Source organism: Anabrus simplex, chromosome 1 (genome assembly GCF_040414725.1).
Source record: "Anabrus simplex isolate iqAnaSimp1 chromosome 1, ASM4041472v1, whole genome shotgun sequence".
NCBI classification, from domain to species: domain Eukaryota; kingdom Metazoa; phylum Arthropoda; class Insecta; order Orthoptera; family Tettigoniidae; genus Anabrus; species Anabrus simplex.
The window spans coordinates 1,639,786,008-1,639,805,463 of record NC_090265.1 but is presented as its reverse complement, the minus strand read 5'-3'; the positions used below and the strand labels follow the sequence as shown (position 1 = coordinate 1,639,805,463).

General features: G+C 39.3%; 1 protein-coding gene across 2 annotated transcripts in view; it reads left to right on the top strand.

Annotated features, from left to right (window-relative positions):
* Upf1 (Upf1 RNA helicase) overlaps window positions 1–19,456 on the top strand; it is a 232,129-nt gene that overhangs the window by 143,821 nt on the left and 68,852 nt on the right. For both annotated transcript variants that reach the window (XR_010858658.2, XM_067138359.2), the window contains exons 11-12: window positions 566–779; window positions 16,087–16,313. Coding sequence is in view for 1 of the 2 variants with exons in the window: in XM_067138359.2 (XP_066994460.1) it covers window positions 566–779; window positions 16,087–16,313 (441 nt within the window). In the remaining variant the exon portion in view is untranslated. The remainder of the gene's footprint in view (window positions 1–565; window positions 780–16,086; window positions 16,314–19,456) is intronic.

Below are 19,456 nucleotides of genomic sequence, written 5' to 3'. Positions count from 1 at the left end.
GTAGCTTGTTTGCTCTTACCTAGAGGCCCCACGTTTAATCTCCAACTCTCCCAGGGATTTTTAATCCTGGACTAGGAGCTGGAACAAGATTCACTCTGCATTTTGAGTTTGAGTGGGAAACAGTTTATTATGGAAGAAAATGGAACTATTCATAGCCTAGCAACACATCTGAGGATGTGGAATGTTCAGTTAACTTTCCAAATGGGTAGCTGTCTGTCTTTGTACTGCCAAGTACTACCCTGTCCTGAGTTTGCTATATCTAGTAACATAGACCATGCATTTGGTAAACATTGAAATTACTTTCAAGGGATTGTCTTGCTTGTAGAGAAGCACATTAGCTGAGGATAATGGGAAAGAGTATATTTGTCGAATTCCAGTTTACAGTTTTTAAGTAGGAATTTCATTTAACCAGTATTATTCAAGGCAGAGGGGATTTAAATAACTATTGAATTGTAGCTGATGGTTTTAATTAGCAGAGTTATTACAGAAGTTTGTATCATGACGAATTTAACTTAAAAATAAATGTTTGAAATTCCAGGACTGTAACTTATTTTTTTGTTGCCAGCTCATTCTTGTTGGAGATCACTGCCAGCTGGGTCCAGTTGTCATGTGTAAGAAGGCTGCTCGAGCAGGATTATCGCAGTCTTTGTTCGAACGTCTTGTAGTTTTGGGAATTAGACCATTCAGGTTGGAAGTTCAGTACAGAATGCATCCTGAATTATCAAAATTCCCTTCAAACTTCTTCTATGAAGGTTCTCTTCAGAATGGAGTTTGTGCAGGTAAGCACATATTAATTAAAACATTGTATCAAAATAGAAAAGTGGTACTTTTTGTATTGCTGCTGTTCGATCCTTAAATTGAATTGAAATAGCTTCTAGGTAATGTATCTGTCTTGATTAATAAGCATCTCTGCTGTAAACTTAAAACTAATGGATACAAAATTATCTGAATATGTAACACCATGGGTTAGACACAGTGTGCTTAAGATTGCATGGTCGAATTGTGGTATAGTCCTTGAATGTTAAACAATCCATGTATGTGATTTTATTTTCACGTTAATAACTCCTGTTCTGAGAACAGGCAGTCACCACATAACCTCGGATAACACCAAACTGACAAACAGCAATTGGAGGGACATTCAACAAGATAAACCAAGCAACAACTTTTAAATAAGAGCATTGATTTACGTCCCTTTCAGTCATGCCTTATCAAATCCATTAGTTCAACGTACGGTCACTGACATCTTTAAGAGCATATCTATTCAACAGCATTCGTCGAGGTCAGATGTCAACAAGCATTTAAATTTCTTGAAGACCAACATTCATCCTCTCCCAAGTTCAATCATCAAATTGACGATAAATTTGAATCTTTATAGACTCTTATCCACAAGGGATAAATAACTTTTTTACCAGATCTCATTGCCAAGAAAATCTTCAAATTTAGCTCCTAAGATTGATTTTCACGTCTTTCTAAGATTTCAGACATGATATATATATTTTTTTTAATTTAATATTTTAGTACTCTTTCTTCCACAATTTTAATGTATCTTCCTATTAAGCACATGCAATTAAGGCATGTATACAAAGATTTTATATTTTATGATATTCTAATAGAGTAAGTTTCAAGTTTGTGAAAAATGGTCTAAGAGTTCTTAAGTCATTATTTACGTACATAACAATTATACGAGATTCAGATTTGGCTGATGATGCTCTGTAAGGGAGCGAAACATGTCCCATATATAACTTTTTAACTAATGAAGATATTCTAAATGTGACAACATTATAATGTATTGAACAGGTGGATTCATAATAAAACTGTTATTGTATATTAGCAGATTTCAATACGGATTAAAACATGAGATTAGTCACTTGCAACCGTAGTACTTTTCGTTAAATGTGAGAAAATGTGCTTTTTTTTCTTTTTCATTTTATCGAACATTTCATGTGACAGCATTGCTCTTACGTGATATAGATGTTGATTCCCATAGGGAACCTGAAACTGTCAGTGGCTCCAAATAGCCTACGCAGTGGCCTCCACTATGTGCACTAGCCATGCGTCTTGGTGGGTGTGCTATTTACCAAGTGATGAGCCCAACTTAGCACACTGGAGCAAAACTCTGGCAACCAGGAATGAGTTAGCTGGAAAATTTATGATGTCCAATAACAGACCATTTTTATTGGTATTAGCATTGCTTTTAATCGCAACATTCGTACTGACGTCATTGTAATGACGTCTTAAGTCAAGAGACTTCAGTTGGAAAAAATATGACAGTCTTTCTGAGAATTCCGTAGCGAAACATGGGTACATCAGCTAGTTATTTGATACAAATAGCATTGCGCTTCGTATAATCGCGCAGGCACTTGATGCAATATATTAATTTATGCATTTGCTAAGTAGTGGCATCTAAGTGCATGACTAATTCGTATGTGTGGAGCATGAATTCATACTATTTTCAGAAGGCTTATCAGAAACCGATCATTTCACTCACATACTTCCTGTGAGGGAATAGAGACGTGCAATTTTTAGCCTTGTAGCCTCGTATAGCAACAGTCTGACTTTGTGACAGTGTCATAAATATAGGCCTATCATAGTACTGTATTGTGCAAGACCTGCAGAATAAGCAGTTTTGACCAATTGGTTCTCCTGATTTTTCCCGATTTTTATATCAAAATCTCCTGATTTTTTGTTTTGTAAAGTTGGCAGGTATGATTGAGTGACATTGTGGTCAGGGTCAACAGCAATGATAGAATAGTGCTAATAAGTGATTTCAATGCGAGAGTTGGAAATAGAACTGAAGGATACGAAAAGGTGATTGGTAAATGTGGAGAAGATATGGAAACTAATGGGAATGGGGAGTGTTTGCTGGACTACTGTGCTAGTATGTGTTTAGCAGTTACAAATACATTCTTCAAGCATAAGGCTATTCACCGCTACGCATGGGAGGTTAGGGTTACCAGATCCATAATAGACTACAGTATATCTTAAGAGACTTCGAATTCAGGAAATCTGTTGGGAATGTACGAGTTTTCCGGGGATTTTTCGATGATACAGACCACTATCTGATCTGTAGTGAACTATGTATCTCTAGGCCTAGGGTAGAGAAAGTGAAATCATCTGCAAACGAATAAGGGTAGAAAATCTCCAGGATGATGAAATAAGACAGAAGTACATGGATATGATTAATGAGAAGTTTTGAACAGTAGACAGTAAACAGGTTCAGGATATTACAAAGAGAATGGGTGGCATATAGGGTTGCTGTAGTAGAAACAGCAAGGGAATGCCTAGGAACAACTGTGTATAAAGATGGGAAAAGGCGAACATCTTCGTGGAATGATGAAGTGAGAGCAGTTTGTAAAAGTAAAAAGCCTTATCAGAAATGGCTCCAATAGAGCGCTGAGGCAGACAGGGATTTGTATGTAGATGAAACAGAGCGAAACAAAAAGTTGTTGAATCCAAAAAGGAGTCGTGGGAAGATTTTGGTAATAACCTGGAAAGGGCTAAGTCAAGCAGCAGGGAAACCTCTCTGGATAGTAATAAAGAATCTTAGGAAAGGAGGGGGAAAAGGAAATGAACAGTGTTTTGAGTAATTCAGGTGAACTTATAATAGATCCCAGGGAATCACTGGAGAGGTGGAGGGAATATTTTGAACATCTTCTCAACGTAAAAGGAAATTTTCCTGGTGGTGTTGCGAACAGCCAAGCTCGTGGGGAGGAGGAAAATGTTGGTGAAATTATGCTCGAAGATTTGGAAAGGATGGTAAATAAACTCCATTGTCATAAAGCAGCAGGAATAGATGAAATTAGACCTGAAATGGTGAAGTATAGTGGCAAGGTAGGGATGAAATGGCTTCATAGAGTACAGTAGTAGGATTAGTATGGAGTGTTGGTAAGATACCTTCAGATTAGACAAAAGTAGTAATTGCACCTATCTATAAGCAAGGGAACAGGAAGGATTGCAACAACTATCTAGATATCTCTTTGATTAGTATACCAGGCAAAGTATTCACTGGCATCTTGGAAGGGAGGGTGCGATCAGTCGTTGAGAGGAAGTTGGATGAAAACCAGTGTGGTTTCAGACCACAGAGTGGCCGTCAGGATCATATTTTCGGTATGTGCCAGGTAATTGAAAAATGCTATGAGAGGAATAGGAAGTTGTGTTTGTTTCGTAGATCTAGAGAAAGCATATGACAGAGTACCGAGGGAAAAGATGTTTGCCATACTGGGGGACTGTGGAATTAAAGGTAGATTATTAAAATCTTGTGCCGAAAGCACTTGAAAATAGGTGCAATGAGTACGGTATGAAAATTAACCTTTCAAAGACTAAATTGATGTCAGTAGGTAAGAAATTCAACAGAATTGAATGTGAGATTAGTGATACAAAGCTAAAACAGGTGGATAATTTCAAGTATTTAGGTTGTGTGTTCTCCCAGGATGGTAATATAGTGAGATTGAATCAAGGTGTAGTAAAGCTAATGCAGTGAGCTCGCAGTTGCGATCAACAGTATTCTGTAAGAAGGAAGTCAGCTCCCAGACGAAACTATCTTTACATCGGTCTGTTGCTTTACAGGAGCGAAAGCTGGGTTGACTCAGGATATCTTATTCATAAGTTAGAAGTAACAGACATGAAAGCAGCGAGAATGATTGCTGGTATAAACAGGTGGGAATAATGGCAGTTGGGTACTTGGAATGAGGAGCTAAAGGCTAATTTAGGAATGAACTCGATGGATGGAGCTGTACACATAAACTGGTTTCAGTGGTGGGGTCATGTGAGGCAAATGGAGGAGGATAGGTTACCTAGGAGAATAATGGACTCTGTTATGGAGGTTAAGAGAAGTAGAGGTTGACAAAGACTACTGCGGTTGGATTCAGTTTCTAACGATTTAAATATGGAACTAAATGGGGCCACAGCACTAGTTGCAAATAGAGGATTGTGGCGACGTTTACTGAATTCAGAGGCTTGCAGACTGAGCGCTTAAAGGCATAAGTCTATAATGATGGATGTATTAGATGACTACAATCCTTACATAGACTTATATAAACTCATGTCCACACATCTCCCTTCTACCTAGTCATCCCTTCCACACCGATACGAATACGGAAGCAAGCTCGAAGCCACCTGGCCACGCGCTATACAAAATTTGTCATGTGTCTTAGTAGCTTCCCCACGTGCAAGAATGGATACAACTTGACTGTGCCAACGGAAACTTTCTCGCCTAATGCGACATTGGTTAAACATGGCCTTGGTTGCACAATGTCATGCCTGCTCATCTGCCTACAGTTACAAGTTATGACTTTTTCAAATCAACAAATCCCACTTATTTACATTGTTAATGATTACTAAAGACCGGATTATATGCAGCATAAAAAGCTCGAAATACGCATGCAAATATGCATGAAAAATGTTTAAAATATGCATAAAAAGTGTGAAAATGGGCAACATCAAATAATAAAAAAGAAGGTAATGATTAGTTATTATTTAACTTGTATTATTTCAAAAACGATATACAATCAGCAATTTGTATTCAGAAAAAAAAGTAGTATCCTTTACAAATTATTTTACATTTTGCTACTATGATAAACAGAAACGATCTGGTACTGTTACAAATATTCAGTAGTAAGATTGTGTCGTTGATGGCTCAAAACATTTTTATAAGCAGAAAAGGACCGTTAGACATCAACGGAGGTAACTGGACAGTATTTTTTTATTTGGGTGCTATATTGGCACTTACTGTTTCTGGCAAAAGTTCACCCGTCCTATTAATAAAACTATCAATTTGACACTAAGGTTCAAAGCCTGGGTTATTGTTCAAAATATTTGCTAACTTTGTTTCCTAGGGAATACCTCCGGCAAGGAGGAGTTCACTAGACAAATTCTATTCATTGCAGTACCTGAATAGATTCAGTCGGCGCCAAACCTTGAGTTTAGAGCTTTTCGATACTCGCGGGTGAGAAAAATGACTGCTAGTGACTGCAATATTTTTCTGAATACTGGAATCATTAAATGCTTCCTTGCACTGACAAACTGCCACAGCCTCAACACTATCGAAGTAGTTTACTACACCTTTGATTGCCTTGAAATGTTCATTGTAAAACAGCACAGCTTCGACCCAGGTCCCCAACGAGTTACCACCAACGCATATTTTGTAGTTTTCTTTTTTGTAAGCCTTGATGCAAGCAGGTGCCTTATGAAACCCTTTCTTTGTTGATGAAATCAGTTCGTTTATATTCTCAAACGTGGATCATACTTCTTCAGCGAGGCGATGTACTCCGTGAGCGAAGCACATCACACGAATCATATTCATGTAAAATATTTGTAGGGCTATTCCTGCTTTTATCATGTAGGGAGCAGCATCTGAGAGAAAGATAAACATTCTTTCATCTGCAGAAATTTCTGAAAATATCTTTTTGATGCCCTCATTCACAAATCTGGCACTCGTAGAATGATGTACATTTTGTAATTCTTTGCAGGCCACCAAATAAGAAGGCTCTTTTTTATTGCACCAACAATTAAATTAGCAATGTAATGGCCACAATTGTTGGTAGTTTCATCAGCTGAAATCCAAATGATATCCTTGTTCATTGTGTATTTCTTCCAGAACATGTAGCCTAGATAAGTTGTCGGCATGTAATTTTTACGCAATGTTGATTCATCTGGTATATTTTGATTTAAGCAATATTTGCACAGAAAACCTTAGAGGATAGGGTTTGTAAGTTTTTGAAGAGGAATATTACTTGCAATGAACGCTTCACATAGATCCATATTAAAACAATGTTTGTCATTGCATATGCGCCATATTTTTTCTGGTATGCCAGATCAACGTGGTAAATTTACAAGTTGATAAAATAAAATTATTGCTTATTACAAATCAATGACTAAAATACTAATAATTTCAATTGAAAGTATTTGTAGTAATTGAAGTATAAAGATGATGGTGTCGGCAGTGCAAGCTTCTAATAAGTGTTCCCAGATTTTGTTAGAAAACGAAGTGAAATATGATGTAAGATGTACAGAAAATATTACAGGTGGTGAGAAGAACAGTCAAGTTATAGACGAGAAAGGTTCCACCTTATCAATACAAATTTATTTATACAAATATCTACAGTACCGGTTTCAATTCTTTACATGTAGTCATCCTCAGCTGTACACCAGAGAATTTATTGAAGTCTTTGGTTAAATAGGAAATAATTTTGGTGCTGCAAGTGAAGTTAAGAAGACTCATTCCAACAAAAGTTTAAAATTTTGGAAATTCGGATGTAACAGAATGTTGATGGATTTATAATTCATACGTAGAGACGAGAATTATAGGCACTAAAAACAGTCAAAATAGGCAGGCATATAGGCTCTTAAAAGAGCCAAAATAGGCATGTAAATAGGCACTAACGTGTAAAATAGGCAACAAAATAGGCATGGGAAAATACTTATTAAATAATAACACGCTCAATTACTATAAAAGGAATTTACAACAAGCAACGTTTCAATGTTACTGGTAACAATCTTGTTTTCCTGTCGGGCAGAATGTTTTGTACTGAGAGAAATCTCTCAACATCACAGGAAGTGATTGGACAAAACTTAAATGAATCCACTTCATCTGGTTTTAGTTCAACTGCTTAATCTCCCTCACCTCGTAGCAACCTGTCTACTTTTACGGTAGTTTTCCATCATGGATTCTGCTGCGGGACTCTTATGGAACTTCTTGCTGACAGCGGCTACCTTCCCAGAGATTCGGTCAAAATTTCTTCTGACTTCTTCCACAACCCTAAATGACTCCATCGGGCGGGGAGCCACTCGTCTCCAACTCTGCGATTGCTCCCAACAGCTTTTTGAAGTTTGAAGATGCTCCAGTTTATGCAGGGTATATTAGCTCCCACCATTGCAGTGCACAGGTCTATAGAAGATTGTTGTTGGTCGCTGTTCACAGTGGACTAGTAGAAAAGCTGCGATGACAACGCTTTCTGTACTCGTGTCAAATGCATCGCAGTATTTCTATGTTGATCTTTTCCCATTTGATCTGAAAAATAATAAAATTGACTTAAATTGAAGGGTCAGGGGAAAAAATCCATTTCCAACCTCTCAATAGAGACGCATGATCACTCTGAAGCAGAGTGTAACAATATCTCTATTTCGATGAAAAAGTGACTTGCCTGGTTTTTTCCCCCTGACCCTTCCATTACAATGTTCTTATATTTCTACAGCTGGGATAATTGGCAATAATGCTTAGTATAAACATAATAATGGTGTATGGCCTCCGGAGAGGCCTGGTGTGGGTCTTTTCCTCTAGACCGCCTGTTAGGCGACCTGCATGTCTGAATATGAGGGCCTACCTAGGATGATTTCTAATGCTGACAACGCCACACACACCCAGCCCCAGAGCCATTGGAATTAATCAATTAAGGTTAAAATCCCCGACCCGACCGGGAATCGAAACCGGGACCCTGTGAACCAAAGGGCAGTACGCTGACAATTCAGCCAGCAAACATGCATTTGTTTCCTAAAACCAAAGAGAAAGACTATTAGAGGTGATGTTTCTAGAAGTACAAAACTTAAAAAGGAACAAGAAAATTTGTAATTTACATGGAAATATGTCCTCAAAAATGTTCAGTTATAATCTGGCTGTTTCCTGTCGAGTTCAGCGGGTGAAAAAATAATAATGACGTGAAACAATACCCGAGTCGCGTAGAGGAGATATCCTTCCTATATGCTTGCCAGAGACTCACCAAGTTGCCTCTAGCAGTATTCTTACTTATATAGAATTAAAACTGAGGCACTATAAATCTCAGATTTGTGAACATTTTATATGTGGCTATTCGCCCGCTTTGGTCAACCGCGTCAGCTGTCATATGGACTATTTTCTGTTGCCTGTAATAGATCCTGCATCATGCGTGCCCACAAGGATGCCACCCTCGTTGAAAATGAGAAAACCGCGATTTGAAATTGTGGCATGCGCCCATATACTTCCCTTTTGTCACAATTTAGCAGAACTCTAGATGGGATGCTAGAGCTTATACACCCCAGACTCTTTGCTCGCCCCTCCACCAGCACAACGGTTACAAACCAGATCTCACCAATCCAGACCAACGGTCTTTTCACTGGCCTGGTCTTGTAAGGATAGTATTTGTAGCCTTGTTAAACACGCTGTGACATTGTATGTCTAGCCTGTGTGATGTCCTAGCTGCACCACGTTCGATCTTCATCCTATGTATTCTTTTATTTTTTTAAAATTTTTTTTTGCTAGTTGCTTTACATCGCACCAACACAGATAGGTCTTATGGCAACTCTGGGATAGGAAAGGCCTAGGAGTTGGAAGGAAGTGGCCGTGGCCTTAATTAAGGTACAGCCCCAGCATTTGCCTGGTGTGAAAATGGGAAACCATGGAAAACCATCTTTAGGGCTGCCGACAGTGGGATTCGAACCCACTATCTCCCATATGCAAGCTCACAGCCGCGCGCTCCTAACCGCACGGCCAACTCGCCGTATGTTTCGCGAAGGCTTAGCGGAAGCGCAGTAGAGTTCACTAGAGCCTACACATAGCGCTGGTGAAAGTTACTCACGATTTTAAAAAATTCCATTTCAGTTGTAGTCCGCTTCTGTAGTGTAGTAGTTAGTGTGATTAGCCGCCACCCACAGAGGCCCGGGTTCTATTCCCGGCTCTGCCACGAAATTTGAAAAGTGGCACGAGAGCTGGAACGGGGTCCACTCAGCCATGAGAGGTCAACTGAGTAGAGGTGGGTTCGATTCCCACCTCAGCCATGCTCAATGTGGTTTTCTGTGATTTGCTACTTCTCCAGGAAAATGCTGGGATGGTACCTAACTTAAAGACGCGGCCACTTCCTTCCCTCTCCTTTGCCTGTCCCAATCTCCCCATGTCTTCATAAGGCCCATGTTCAGCATAGAAGGTGAGGATTCCTGGGCAAGGTACTAGTCCTCTTCCCCAGTTGTTCCCCCTGACCCGAAGTCTCGTGCTCTAGGACACTGCCCTTGAGACGGTAGAGGTGGAAACCTTCGCTGAGTCCGAGGGAAAAACTTACCCTGGAGGGTAAACAGATTAAGAAAGAAAATATTTCTGTTGTAAATTTCTATTTTCACGGGAATTTAATCAGAGATTTTGAATTCCATCCACTCTGTCTAAAGAGACCACCGGCGTTGTAACTCCTTGTTCAGTAATTGATTATTTACATTTTAGCAATATAAATTGTTACGATGTTTTATGGATTTGCAGAGGTGAAACAAGGTGCTGGGTGGAATAGGTCTCAACTTACGAAATTAAAGTTAATTAGAACATTAACAAAGGTTATATTTTCTTTCCCAAAATCAACAGATAACAACAACAGAGTAACAGGTACCAAGTAGCAGGAAAACCATTTAAGAAATTATAATAGGTACAAGATTTGGGCTTCGAGCCCCAAGATTAATTTCTGAGCTCTCGGCTCACCACCACAATAGCTAAAGGGGGGAAAACCCCTAAGTACAAGGAGCACTTGCTCCTAATTACAACGTTAAGAAAAAGAGCAGACCCGCTCTCAATTTGACAAGCCTATCAAAGGCTACAACAAACTTCATTTCTGTCTGCCCTTAAGGCGCACCAAGAAACAGGGGTATTTGATAACCAACCTACAGGGCCTTTACATGAGGAAAATAAAACATCAGGTTAAGTTACAAAATAGAATGGAGGCGAAGCTTGCACTCCTAATACACTTTGAGACTTACATGGCACTAGGCCACTTACGCAAGGGCTAATCCCATACTAAGGAGGTGACACGATAAGAAAACTTTATTACATTACGAAGAGAAGAAAAACGGTTATGAAAACGTAGTCACCTCAAAACAATATGAGTGGGAGCTCGAGAGGGTTAGGCACTCTCTATCCTAATTTGTAGTTAAAGAGACGAAATTTTACCAAATGTCTATTACATTTTAAAGATAGGTTACATGAGAAAAGTTTCGAACCTGCCCCGAGGGTTAAACTGCTGAGCTAGCAAGAAATAAAGTTATTAAACGGCCATTACCTTGTGGATGAACTGCTGCCCGAAGAAAGAGGTGCTTCCCGCCCCCTGCTACATAATCACACACTAAGCAAGATGTCGAAATGGCACCGAGACAAGAAAATCAGCAGTTTAAATACCCTCGTGGAACATTCGAGAACTTTCAACAATGAGTACCCACACCCCCCTCAACTTTATTGGATAGCTTAAAGCAACATATCCATATCGGAGAAGACATACGTTATTGGTCAAAAATTAGAGAAATTCAGGATTGGCTAAATTCAAAACAAGCGGGTAGAAATGATTAATGTTGCCAACCCACAAACCACAGAACAAAATTTAGTAAGGTCAAAAACTTATGAACACAAAACTTCTTCCTGAAGGTTCATTCCTTTGCAACAGAGTGCGTAATCCTAGTTTTTTCTCTGTAGAGACATCTAGAAGAGAATGTCCACACTTCTTGATACGGGATAAACAAACACAAATCAGAAATAGACACAGTTCAGAACACTACAAGATTACCAAATTTACAGTAGTGACATCTTTTAAGAAAGAGTAGAATTCGTTCAGTTTTCAAGGTTCCAAACTTCTCCTGTAGAGGAGTTTAAACTGGCGCAATATTTGAATTTGCGGCGTGGAGGTGTACCGCCCGGTACATAAATTATTGAAAGTTCACGACTAATACAGCATTGCAACAGAACAACTTTCCACAATATGTAAATTAATAGGCCTATAAATGCTACAATGAAATGGGATTGTAGTTCAGTCACAAAAAAAAAGATAAAAGGAACAAACGAACTTACCTCCTTACAGCAAGCTTGGCAGAAGACTACCTTTCCATCCGTAGTGAAATAGGGGGTCCCCTTTGATCCACCGCTTCAGCCAGTAGGACTTCCATGATTTTTCTTTGCAGTTACAATTTTTTTACGTCATGCCGACACAGATAGGTTTTATGGGGACGATGGCATGGAAAAGGCCTAGGAGTGGGAAGGAAGCGACTGTGGTCTTAATTAAGGTACAACCTCAACATTTGCCTGGTGTGAAAATGGGAAACCACGGAAAACCATCTTCAGAGCTGCCGATAGTGGGGCTTGAACCCACTATCTCCCGGATAAAAGCTCACAGCTGCACGCCCCTAAGCGCACAGCCAACTCGCCCGGTGATTTTTCTTTGGGCATTGCCACAGACACACTTCTTCACAATAAATCACAACACGTTCTGAAGATAAAGCGTACGCATACAACAGTTCACATCGAGGAGGAGGAATAAGGGATATGGGTTGTGCAACGTAGTTAGACGTTGATTGGTTCTCGCATATATCTTAGAGGGTTTGAGGGGTTGAAGGCTTCGAGGTCAAATTGTTCCTTGTTTCTCCTGGCGGAAATTTTCCAAGAACTATTTCTGGTGACTTCCAAGAATTCCCATTTTTGCTAGTGGGGTAAACAGATCTTGAGAAATAAGACGATAATTCTGTTGAGCACATCAGTTACAGTATAATGCACTGGAAGAAAATTGGCTTCTTTAAAATAGACTCAAAAGGCATCAGATAGGCAATTATACTCCAAATGAGCACAAACCCCTGAAATAGGCATTTATAGGCACAATAAAACCAATGAAATCTAGCTTAAAGGATCCTAAAATGGATTTATATCTCAAAAGCTTACGTTTCTGAACACGGCAAATTCCCGTCTCTATTCATAAGCGAACAGCAAGGATTGTCCTGCATAAAAGAAGGGTTCATTTAAAACGTCATCTGCTCGAAATTATGCCATTTTGCCAGAAGCAATGATTCTTGTTGCTTTAAGATATTAAGCAGACATTTTTCTCATTAACATCGGGGACAACAGGCTTTAAATTGCAGTCTCCTTAAAATATTATATAAAATACTGTTGGTGGCATGAATACTGTAATTGTGGAGCATAAAAATATTCCTACATAAATGGTGTAATGAGGCCGGTGTTCATGCTGTGTCTGTTGGCTGTGATAGTTTAAAGCATCAGGTCTGTATCGGAAGACCATGATTAGGTGGTTCGAATCCAGTTGGTCGAAAATATTTTTACCATCAGAATGTTGGCCGACACGGTAGGAGAGATAGTGGTATACAGTTTCTAATCACTAGATTGCGTCCCAATAGCCTGGATTTAATCCCGAACCTCTCTGCCGTGTTTATGCGGAGTGGGGATATTGATGCTGTTGATGGTGATTCGTCCGTTGGATGGCAACTCTAAGTCTCGAATAGATCCTTTGGTGCTATTTGGCTACAGTAGGCTATTAGTATTTACAAATCTTATTTTTATTATTCACTCAATTCAATACATAAAATATTTGTCTCTAAAGGGACATTACAATACAAACTTTAATTGGGACATGTTTTGTTCGCTGTATTGAGCATCTTCAGCCATCTTTTATATGATTTTCTCAAAGTTGAGTCATGCATTAAACCTTATTTATAATAATTTTGTTCACTGAAAATGTTCTACACAATCATTTTTTTTTTTTTTTGGTCACTGCTTAAAAAGTAAACAAGTAAAATTGACAATTAATTGTATCATTAATAGACTAGACTTTAATTACATAATATTGATAAAATGTCATCACTACTCAAAAATTAAACAAAATGATGACAAAATGTATCATTAATGGACAAGACCTGTATGACATATTGATGTCAGTCATATTAAATATGCCAAATTAAATTAAGAGATTTGACTAATTCTAGTTTGTTTCTTGATTTTTTCAAATACTATTAGTGTATTTATCGGAGTTACAAATGAAATTAGTGAAAGTTAAAGGATTAAACTTGCAGTATTTTTTCCATTGTTTTTGTTCATTGAGAACTACATCATTATTAAGGGATGGATCATTGGAGGTTTATACTCAGTTGTGTGCGTCATACTTGTAGTCTTCACAATCTTCAATTGATTTAAGTCTGCCTGTATTCACTGGTCAGTTTGTTGTTAAAACGTAGTTTAAAGGGACACCAATAATTGTTACATAGATCAGATGTGTTGTATACTGCAACGTTAAGGATAATTGTGTCCCTTTGTTTCACGCTTTTTTGTTTAGTTGTGTTTTAAGAAACGCATCATCATGTTCGCATGCTGTTGAACAGGCCACACGCTGATCAGACTTGTGCAGTTTGCTAACCTTCTACCAATATTTGTAATCGGCTAGTTTTGCCTGTGGTGTATTGTAACGAGTGTGCTGTCTGATATTAGCTGCGTAGGAATCTGTTGTGCGAAATGCCTGGTGATTAAAACAGGATGAATTTCAATTACATTTTGAAAAAATAAAGTTAAATATAGGCAGAAGGGCTAAATATTGATCTGTTATATTGAAACTTCAACATTTATTAAAATAAAATATTTTAAAACACATTAAATAGGGAAAAGGGAAGGGGCCTAAAAATAATTTTGCAATTCAGAACATTTCGTTATATTGGCGTTCGTTAGTGACCTTTTACACTACATATGTAAAAAAAAAAAAACACACATCTATAACCCTGGACATACTTTTTTTACAAGTACAAACATGTAATGAAACTCATTCCTTCTTTAAGTACAGCTGTTGATGTGGTGTGGCCCCTGTGCTTTATGATTTCTGAGATTTCCCTAAAAAATACCTCCAAATGTGGTGCGAAGACTGTCCTTTACACCAGTTCACCGTCAACTGCTTCCCAGTACAATAGTTGCTTTAATTACCACAATGACAGGACATCAACGTGGAGATACATAGGTGTGTCAGCCGTTCTTTCGTGAGGCACAGTTTCTTGAAATACACTTCGATGGGACTGAAATTTCTGAAATGTTGATGCTTGAAATAGTTTTTTCGAGGAACAGATAATGCAGAATTTTTAAAACATTTAATTGGGATCCTTGCAAGACCACATAATTTGAACAAATAATCTGGGAAAGCATGGTTACCGGGAACAGATAAAGGTTCCACTGTACATTGAAAAACTTTCTCTTCTTAAGAAAGGCTTCCCTTGCTTGCATTTGCATTTTATGTCGTCCTTCTGTCATTAGATTTTCTGCTACCCAAGTAACTGTAGTTATAGCTGTAATTTCCCATTGCTTCCAGCAGTGCAGCTGTATCATAGCTAAGCAATGTTACCATTTGAATAATCCAGACTGCTGAATGGCTGTTACCCCTTTTCAACAAATACTTGTCTGATAAGGATGTACCTATGGCTTGGCTACATGCTTCATTGGGAGACACAAACGTCTTCATTACAGCGAGGTCACATGGCTGATGGGAGTGTTGCAATGGAAGTTCTTGATAATAAAATAATATATTAGCATTAGTAGATTTGAATATTGGACAGCATTGTTTTTCAGGGACCATTATAAATGTACTCATATAGGGAATCCATTAAGTTGTAAGAAAGTCCGACTCGTTGGCTGAATGGTCAGCGTACTGGCCTTCGGTTCAGAGGGTCCCGGGTTCGATTCCCGGCCGGGTCGGGGATTTTAATCGCTTCTGATTAATTCTTCTGACTCGGGGACTGGGTGTTTGTGTCCGTCCCAACACTCTCCTCTTCAAATTCAGACAACATACCACACTACAAACCACCACAGAAACACGCAATAGTGATTACATCCCTCCATATAGGGTTGGCGTCAGGAAGGGCATCCGGCCGTAAAACAGGGCCAAATCCACATGTGCGAACCAGTTCGCACCCGCGACCCCACAGGTGTGGGAAAAAGCGGTAGGAAAAGAAAGATTAAGTTGTAAGAAACTACATTTTATTGTGTTAATCTTCTCTAATCATATGTGATGGTTGCTAGGTTTGTGGGGGTGGGGGGCATAAGTAGCCTAGACAGGAAAGTGTCTGAGCACAAGTTGGCAAGTTTGATCCTGGAGCCATCTGGTGATATTTTAAGGTGCTCTGATACATCAGCCTTGTGTCTGTGGATTGACTGGCTTGGGTGATAAAATTCTGGCACTTCAGTATCTCTGATAGACAATAACATTTTTACATTTCTGAGGGATTGTTGACCTTCTAATTGTTAGGATGGATTGACCTTTTGCAAACCATTAACCCGTTAGTCTTAATTTGAGTATCTCATTTTTATGGGAATTTAATCATTGTGAGTTATGATTACAGATGAACGCAAGTTGACGAAGATAGAGTTCCCATGGCCTCAACCTGACAAGCCAATGTTCTTCTATGTAACACAAGGCCAGGAGGAAATTGCTGGTTCAGGAACTTCCTATCTAAACCGCACCGAAGCTTCTAACGTTGAGAAGATTACTACAAGATTTTTGCGATGTGGTGTGAAGCCTGAGCAGATAGGGGTCATTACACCTTACGAGGGACAGAGAGCATACTTGGTAAGTACATGTTTCTCAAGCAGAATTCTTATGCTTCCTTCTATGAGTAGTATTTAAAGGATCTGTTGGCAAACCCTTTGTTTGCCCCATAATACAACAGTCGCTGTGACCATCGGGTATATGATTAATTTTTTTCTGTTGGCTCCTTTAGGGACCAAAACTTTTCTCATGAGTGCTAGTGAACTAGACAAAAGAGAGACTGAATGCGTGGCTCAATTTCTAGTAAATAGAACTGAGAGAATAAGAGCAGGTAAGGCATTACTTGATACAGTAATAAAGAGGTGGGGAGGGGTCCCACAAGGCAGTATTCTTTTCAAAATGTTCCTTCACTTGGAGGCTGTGTAAGACAAAGAATACACTAAAACTACATCATTAAAAAAATAAATTGAAAGCAAATTATAAGTCCATGATATTGATCTGGCAAAGAGTAAAGAACTCGAGTATCAGATAACACATTTTGCTGATTGATAGACATGTTAATGCTTTTGGGCTTTTGCCATGTCAATAAAATAATAATAATAATAATATGAACTAGAAGGTTCTGAATATCACTTTCCAGGCATACGAGATTGTTGAGGTGGACTGCAAAGATCGGAAACCATTAGTATTCACTTCTCCAGATAACATACTAGTTGCTGATTTACAATCCTCTTAAAAATTTTACTCTTAATGAATAAAATATCGCACCTTTACACGTAGTTTCTTAAAAGTGACTACCAAGGTTGTTTTCGGTATCCGGAAACAAAATTCATAAGGGCGTTAGCTTAAGAAAAGCCACATCTCCACCATCAGTCGTGCTTTGTCAAATGTCCATTCATATGAACTATAGCTCTACACCTCAAATATGCACTGAAGAAGACTTCTACGTAACACTGCCGTTTTCATGTTGTTCCACTCCTCCTCACAAGCTTTCCAGAAGCCTTCCACAGTACGAGAATGCCAGTTTCCCAATGCCCTTTTCAGAAGTCCAAACGCTCAAAAGTCCATGGGATAAGTGTCAGGTGACTTTACTGGGATATCAGTAAAGAGTACAGTGGAACCTCGATTCTCCTTTTTTTGGAGGAACCCTGAAAAAAAAAGAAGAAAAAAAACAAGTACAACATGGGAAAACAGAAAATCCGAGAACGAATGAAAACAATCAACAGTTCGGCTAAACATCACAAAAATGAAATATGTGTAATTATAATCTTACAAACACTCCTAAACTACAGCCCTAATGGGCCTTCGCCTACCAAGCGACCGCTGCTCAGCTTGAAGGCCTGCAGTTTATGAGCTGACGCATGCTCTTGGCCGTAATTTCTGGCTCTTTAGACCAGGGTCGCCATTTCACCATTAGATAGCTCCTCAGTTAAAGGTAATCACAGGCTGAGTGGACCTGGATCCAGCCCTCATATCCAGGTAAAAATGCCTGAACTGACTGAGAGACGAACCAGGGCCCTCCGGGTGAAAGGCAGGCAAGTTAGGCCACGGGCCGGCTTCAAACATTAATTACCGCTACGCGAGTTAAAAATCTCTAATTTACATTCAGTTTTAGCTGGGAAACTTTGTCAGTTTCCCGTGAAAACTTTTTCAGTTCAGCAACTTTGATCAGCCAAACCCTTTGAAAAATCGAATAATGCCAAGCCAAACAACAATCGACCGCAGGTAGTTTTTAATTCTCTAATCTAATAAAGTATATTACATACAATATTGCCCAACACGATAGCAAAATTCCTTGTTTTTTAAATCTTCCATTGTAATTTGACCACCAGTGTACTGTTTGCAGTCAGTTTCTGGAAATCTTGCATCACGAAAATTAAGCCTGCGTCGACTTTCAAAGGTTATGTTGAACTCGAGAATATGGTTTTGAATGTATGTATCAATTCGCAAGAGTTCTCAAGTGCATTATATTCAGTTCTGTTTGTCACTAACCACAATCAAGTTGAAAAGAGAAAAAAAATCAAAACTTCAGGAATTATGGTTATTTGTGACCTTTAATTCAGCTGGAAAGCGCGCTCGCTGCACAAGTCAGTTATGGTGGGAAATGATACAAACTTTTTAAATGCAACATTGTGCAAATAAAACGACTGCAGTTTTATGACATTTTAACACTAAAACGTAAAATTCCTGGTCTTATATTAGGACAAAAGCAGTAATAGGCAATCCCAAGACCTCACATGCCTTTAAGTATGAAAGGTCTACATCTGTTCTGGTCTCGATAACATAATCTTTACAATATTAAAATCTTGGTTTGTGTTAAGGAGCAGTTTCAATTCCTGCCTCAAAGCCCAGTGACTATACAATGCCCTGTGGGAAGTGTCAAAAACCTGTTCGGCGATACAATCGAAATTTTTAAAAAAAAATACACTTCTAACCCTGGAAAGAGGAGTGTCCGAGCATTATGAATGTCCCGAGGAATTGGGCTCCCTCTTTGGGCCATTGAAACAGGTGGTGGTTTACCATTTTCTTCTCCTATGTAATGGTCCCAATCAATCATATGCTTCAGACATTCTCCAGGATGGCTCCAGCAACTAGAGTTGGGCACTATGTCCCTGTTTCGGGACTCTGTGCCGGTGCATAGTTATGTTCCGCTGTTCCGGAACACGGAGTGTCAATTGCTCCGAAACATTCTCAAGCGAGACCGAGATATTGACTTGCTATCCCGTCAGAAGCGCCACTACGCACTGCCCTTCCCCTTCGGCTACTAGCTGACTGTCGATACCGGCAGTGTGCACTTTGTTCTAGCGCCTGACACTCAGGAGCCGTCATCGGCTGAGTTAGCGTGCTGGCCTTTGGTCACAGGGGTCCCGGGTTCGATTCCCGGCAGGGTCGGGAATTTTAACCATCATTGGTTAATTTCTCTGGCACGGGGGCTGGGTGTACGTATTGTCTTCATCATCATTTCATCCTCATCACGACGCGCAGGTCGCCTACGGGAGTCAAATAAAAAGACCCGCACCTGGCGAGCCGAACCCGTCCTGAAATCTCCCGGCACTAAAAGCCATACGCCATTTCATTTTTATCGGCTAAGTTCGTGCATGATCGTCGTAGCAGGATATTTAGCCACCACACTCTCCCTGTGCTTGAGCTTTTCAGAACTTATGATTTTCACTTTCCTCGAGTTCAGAGTGTATTGTGAACAGAATTACAGGCTCAGTGATATA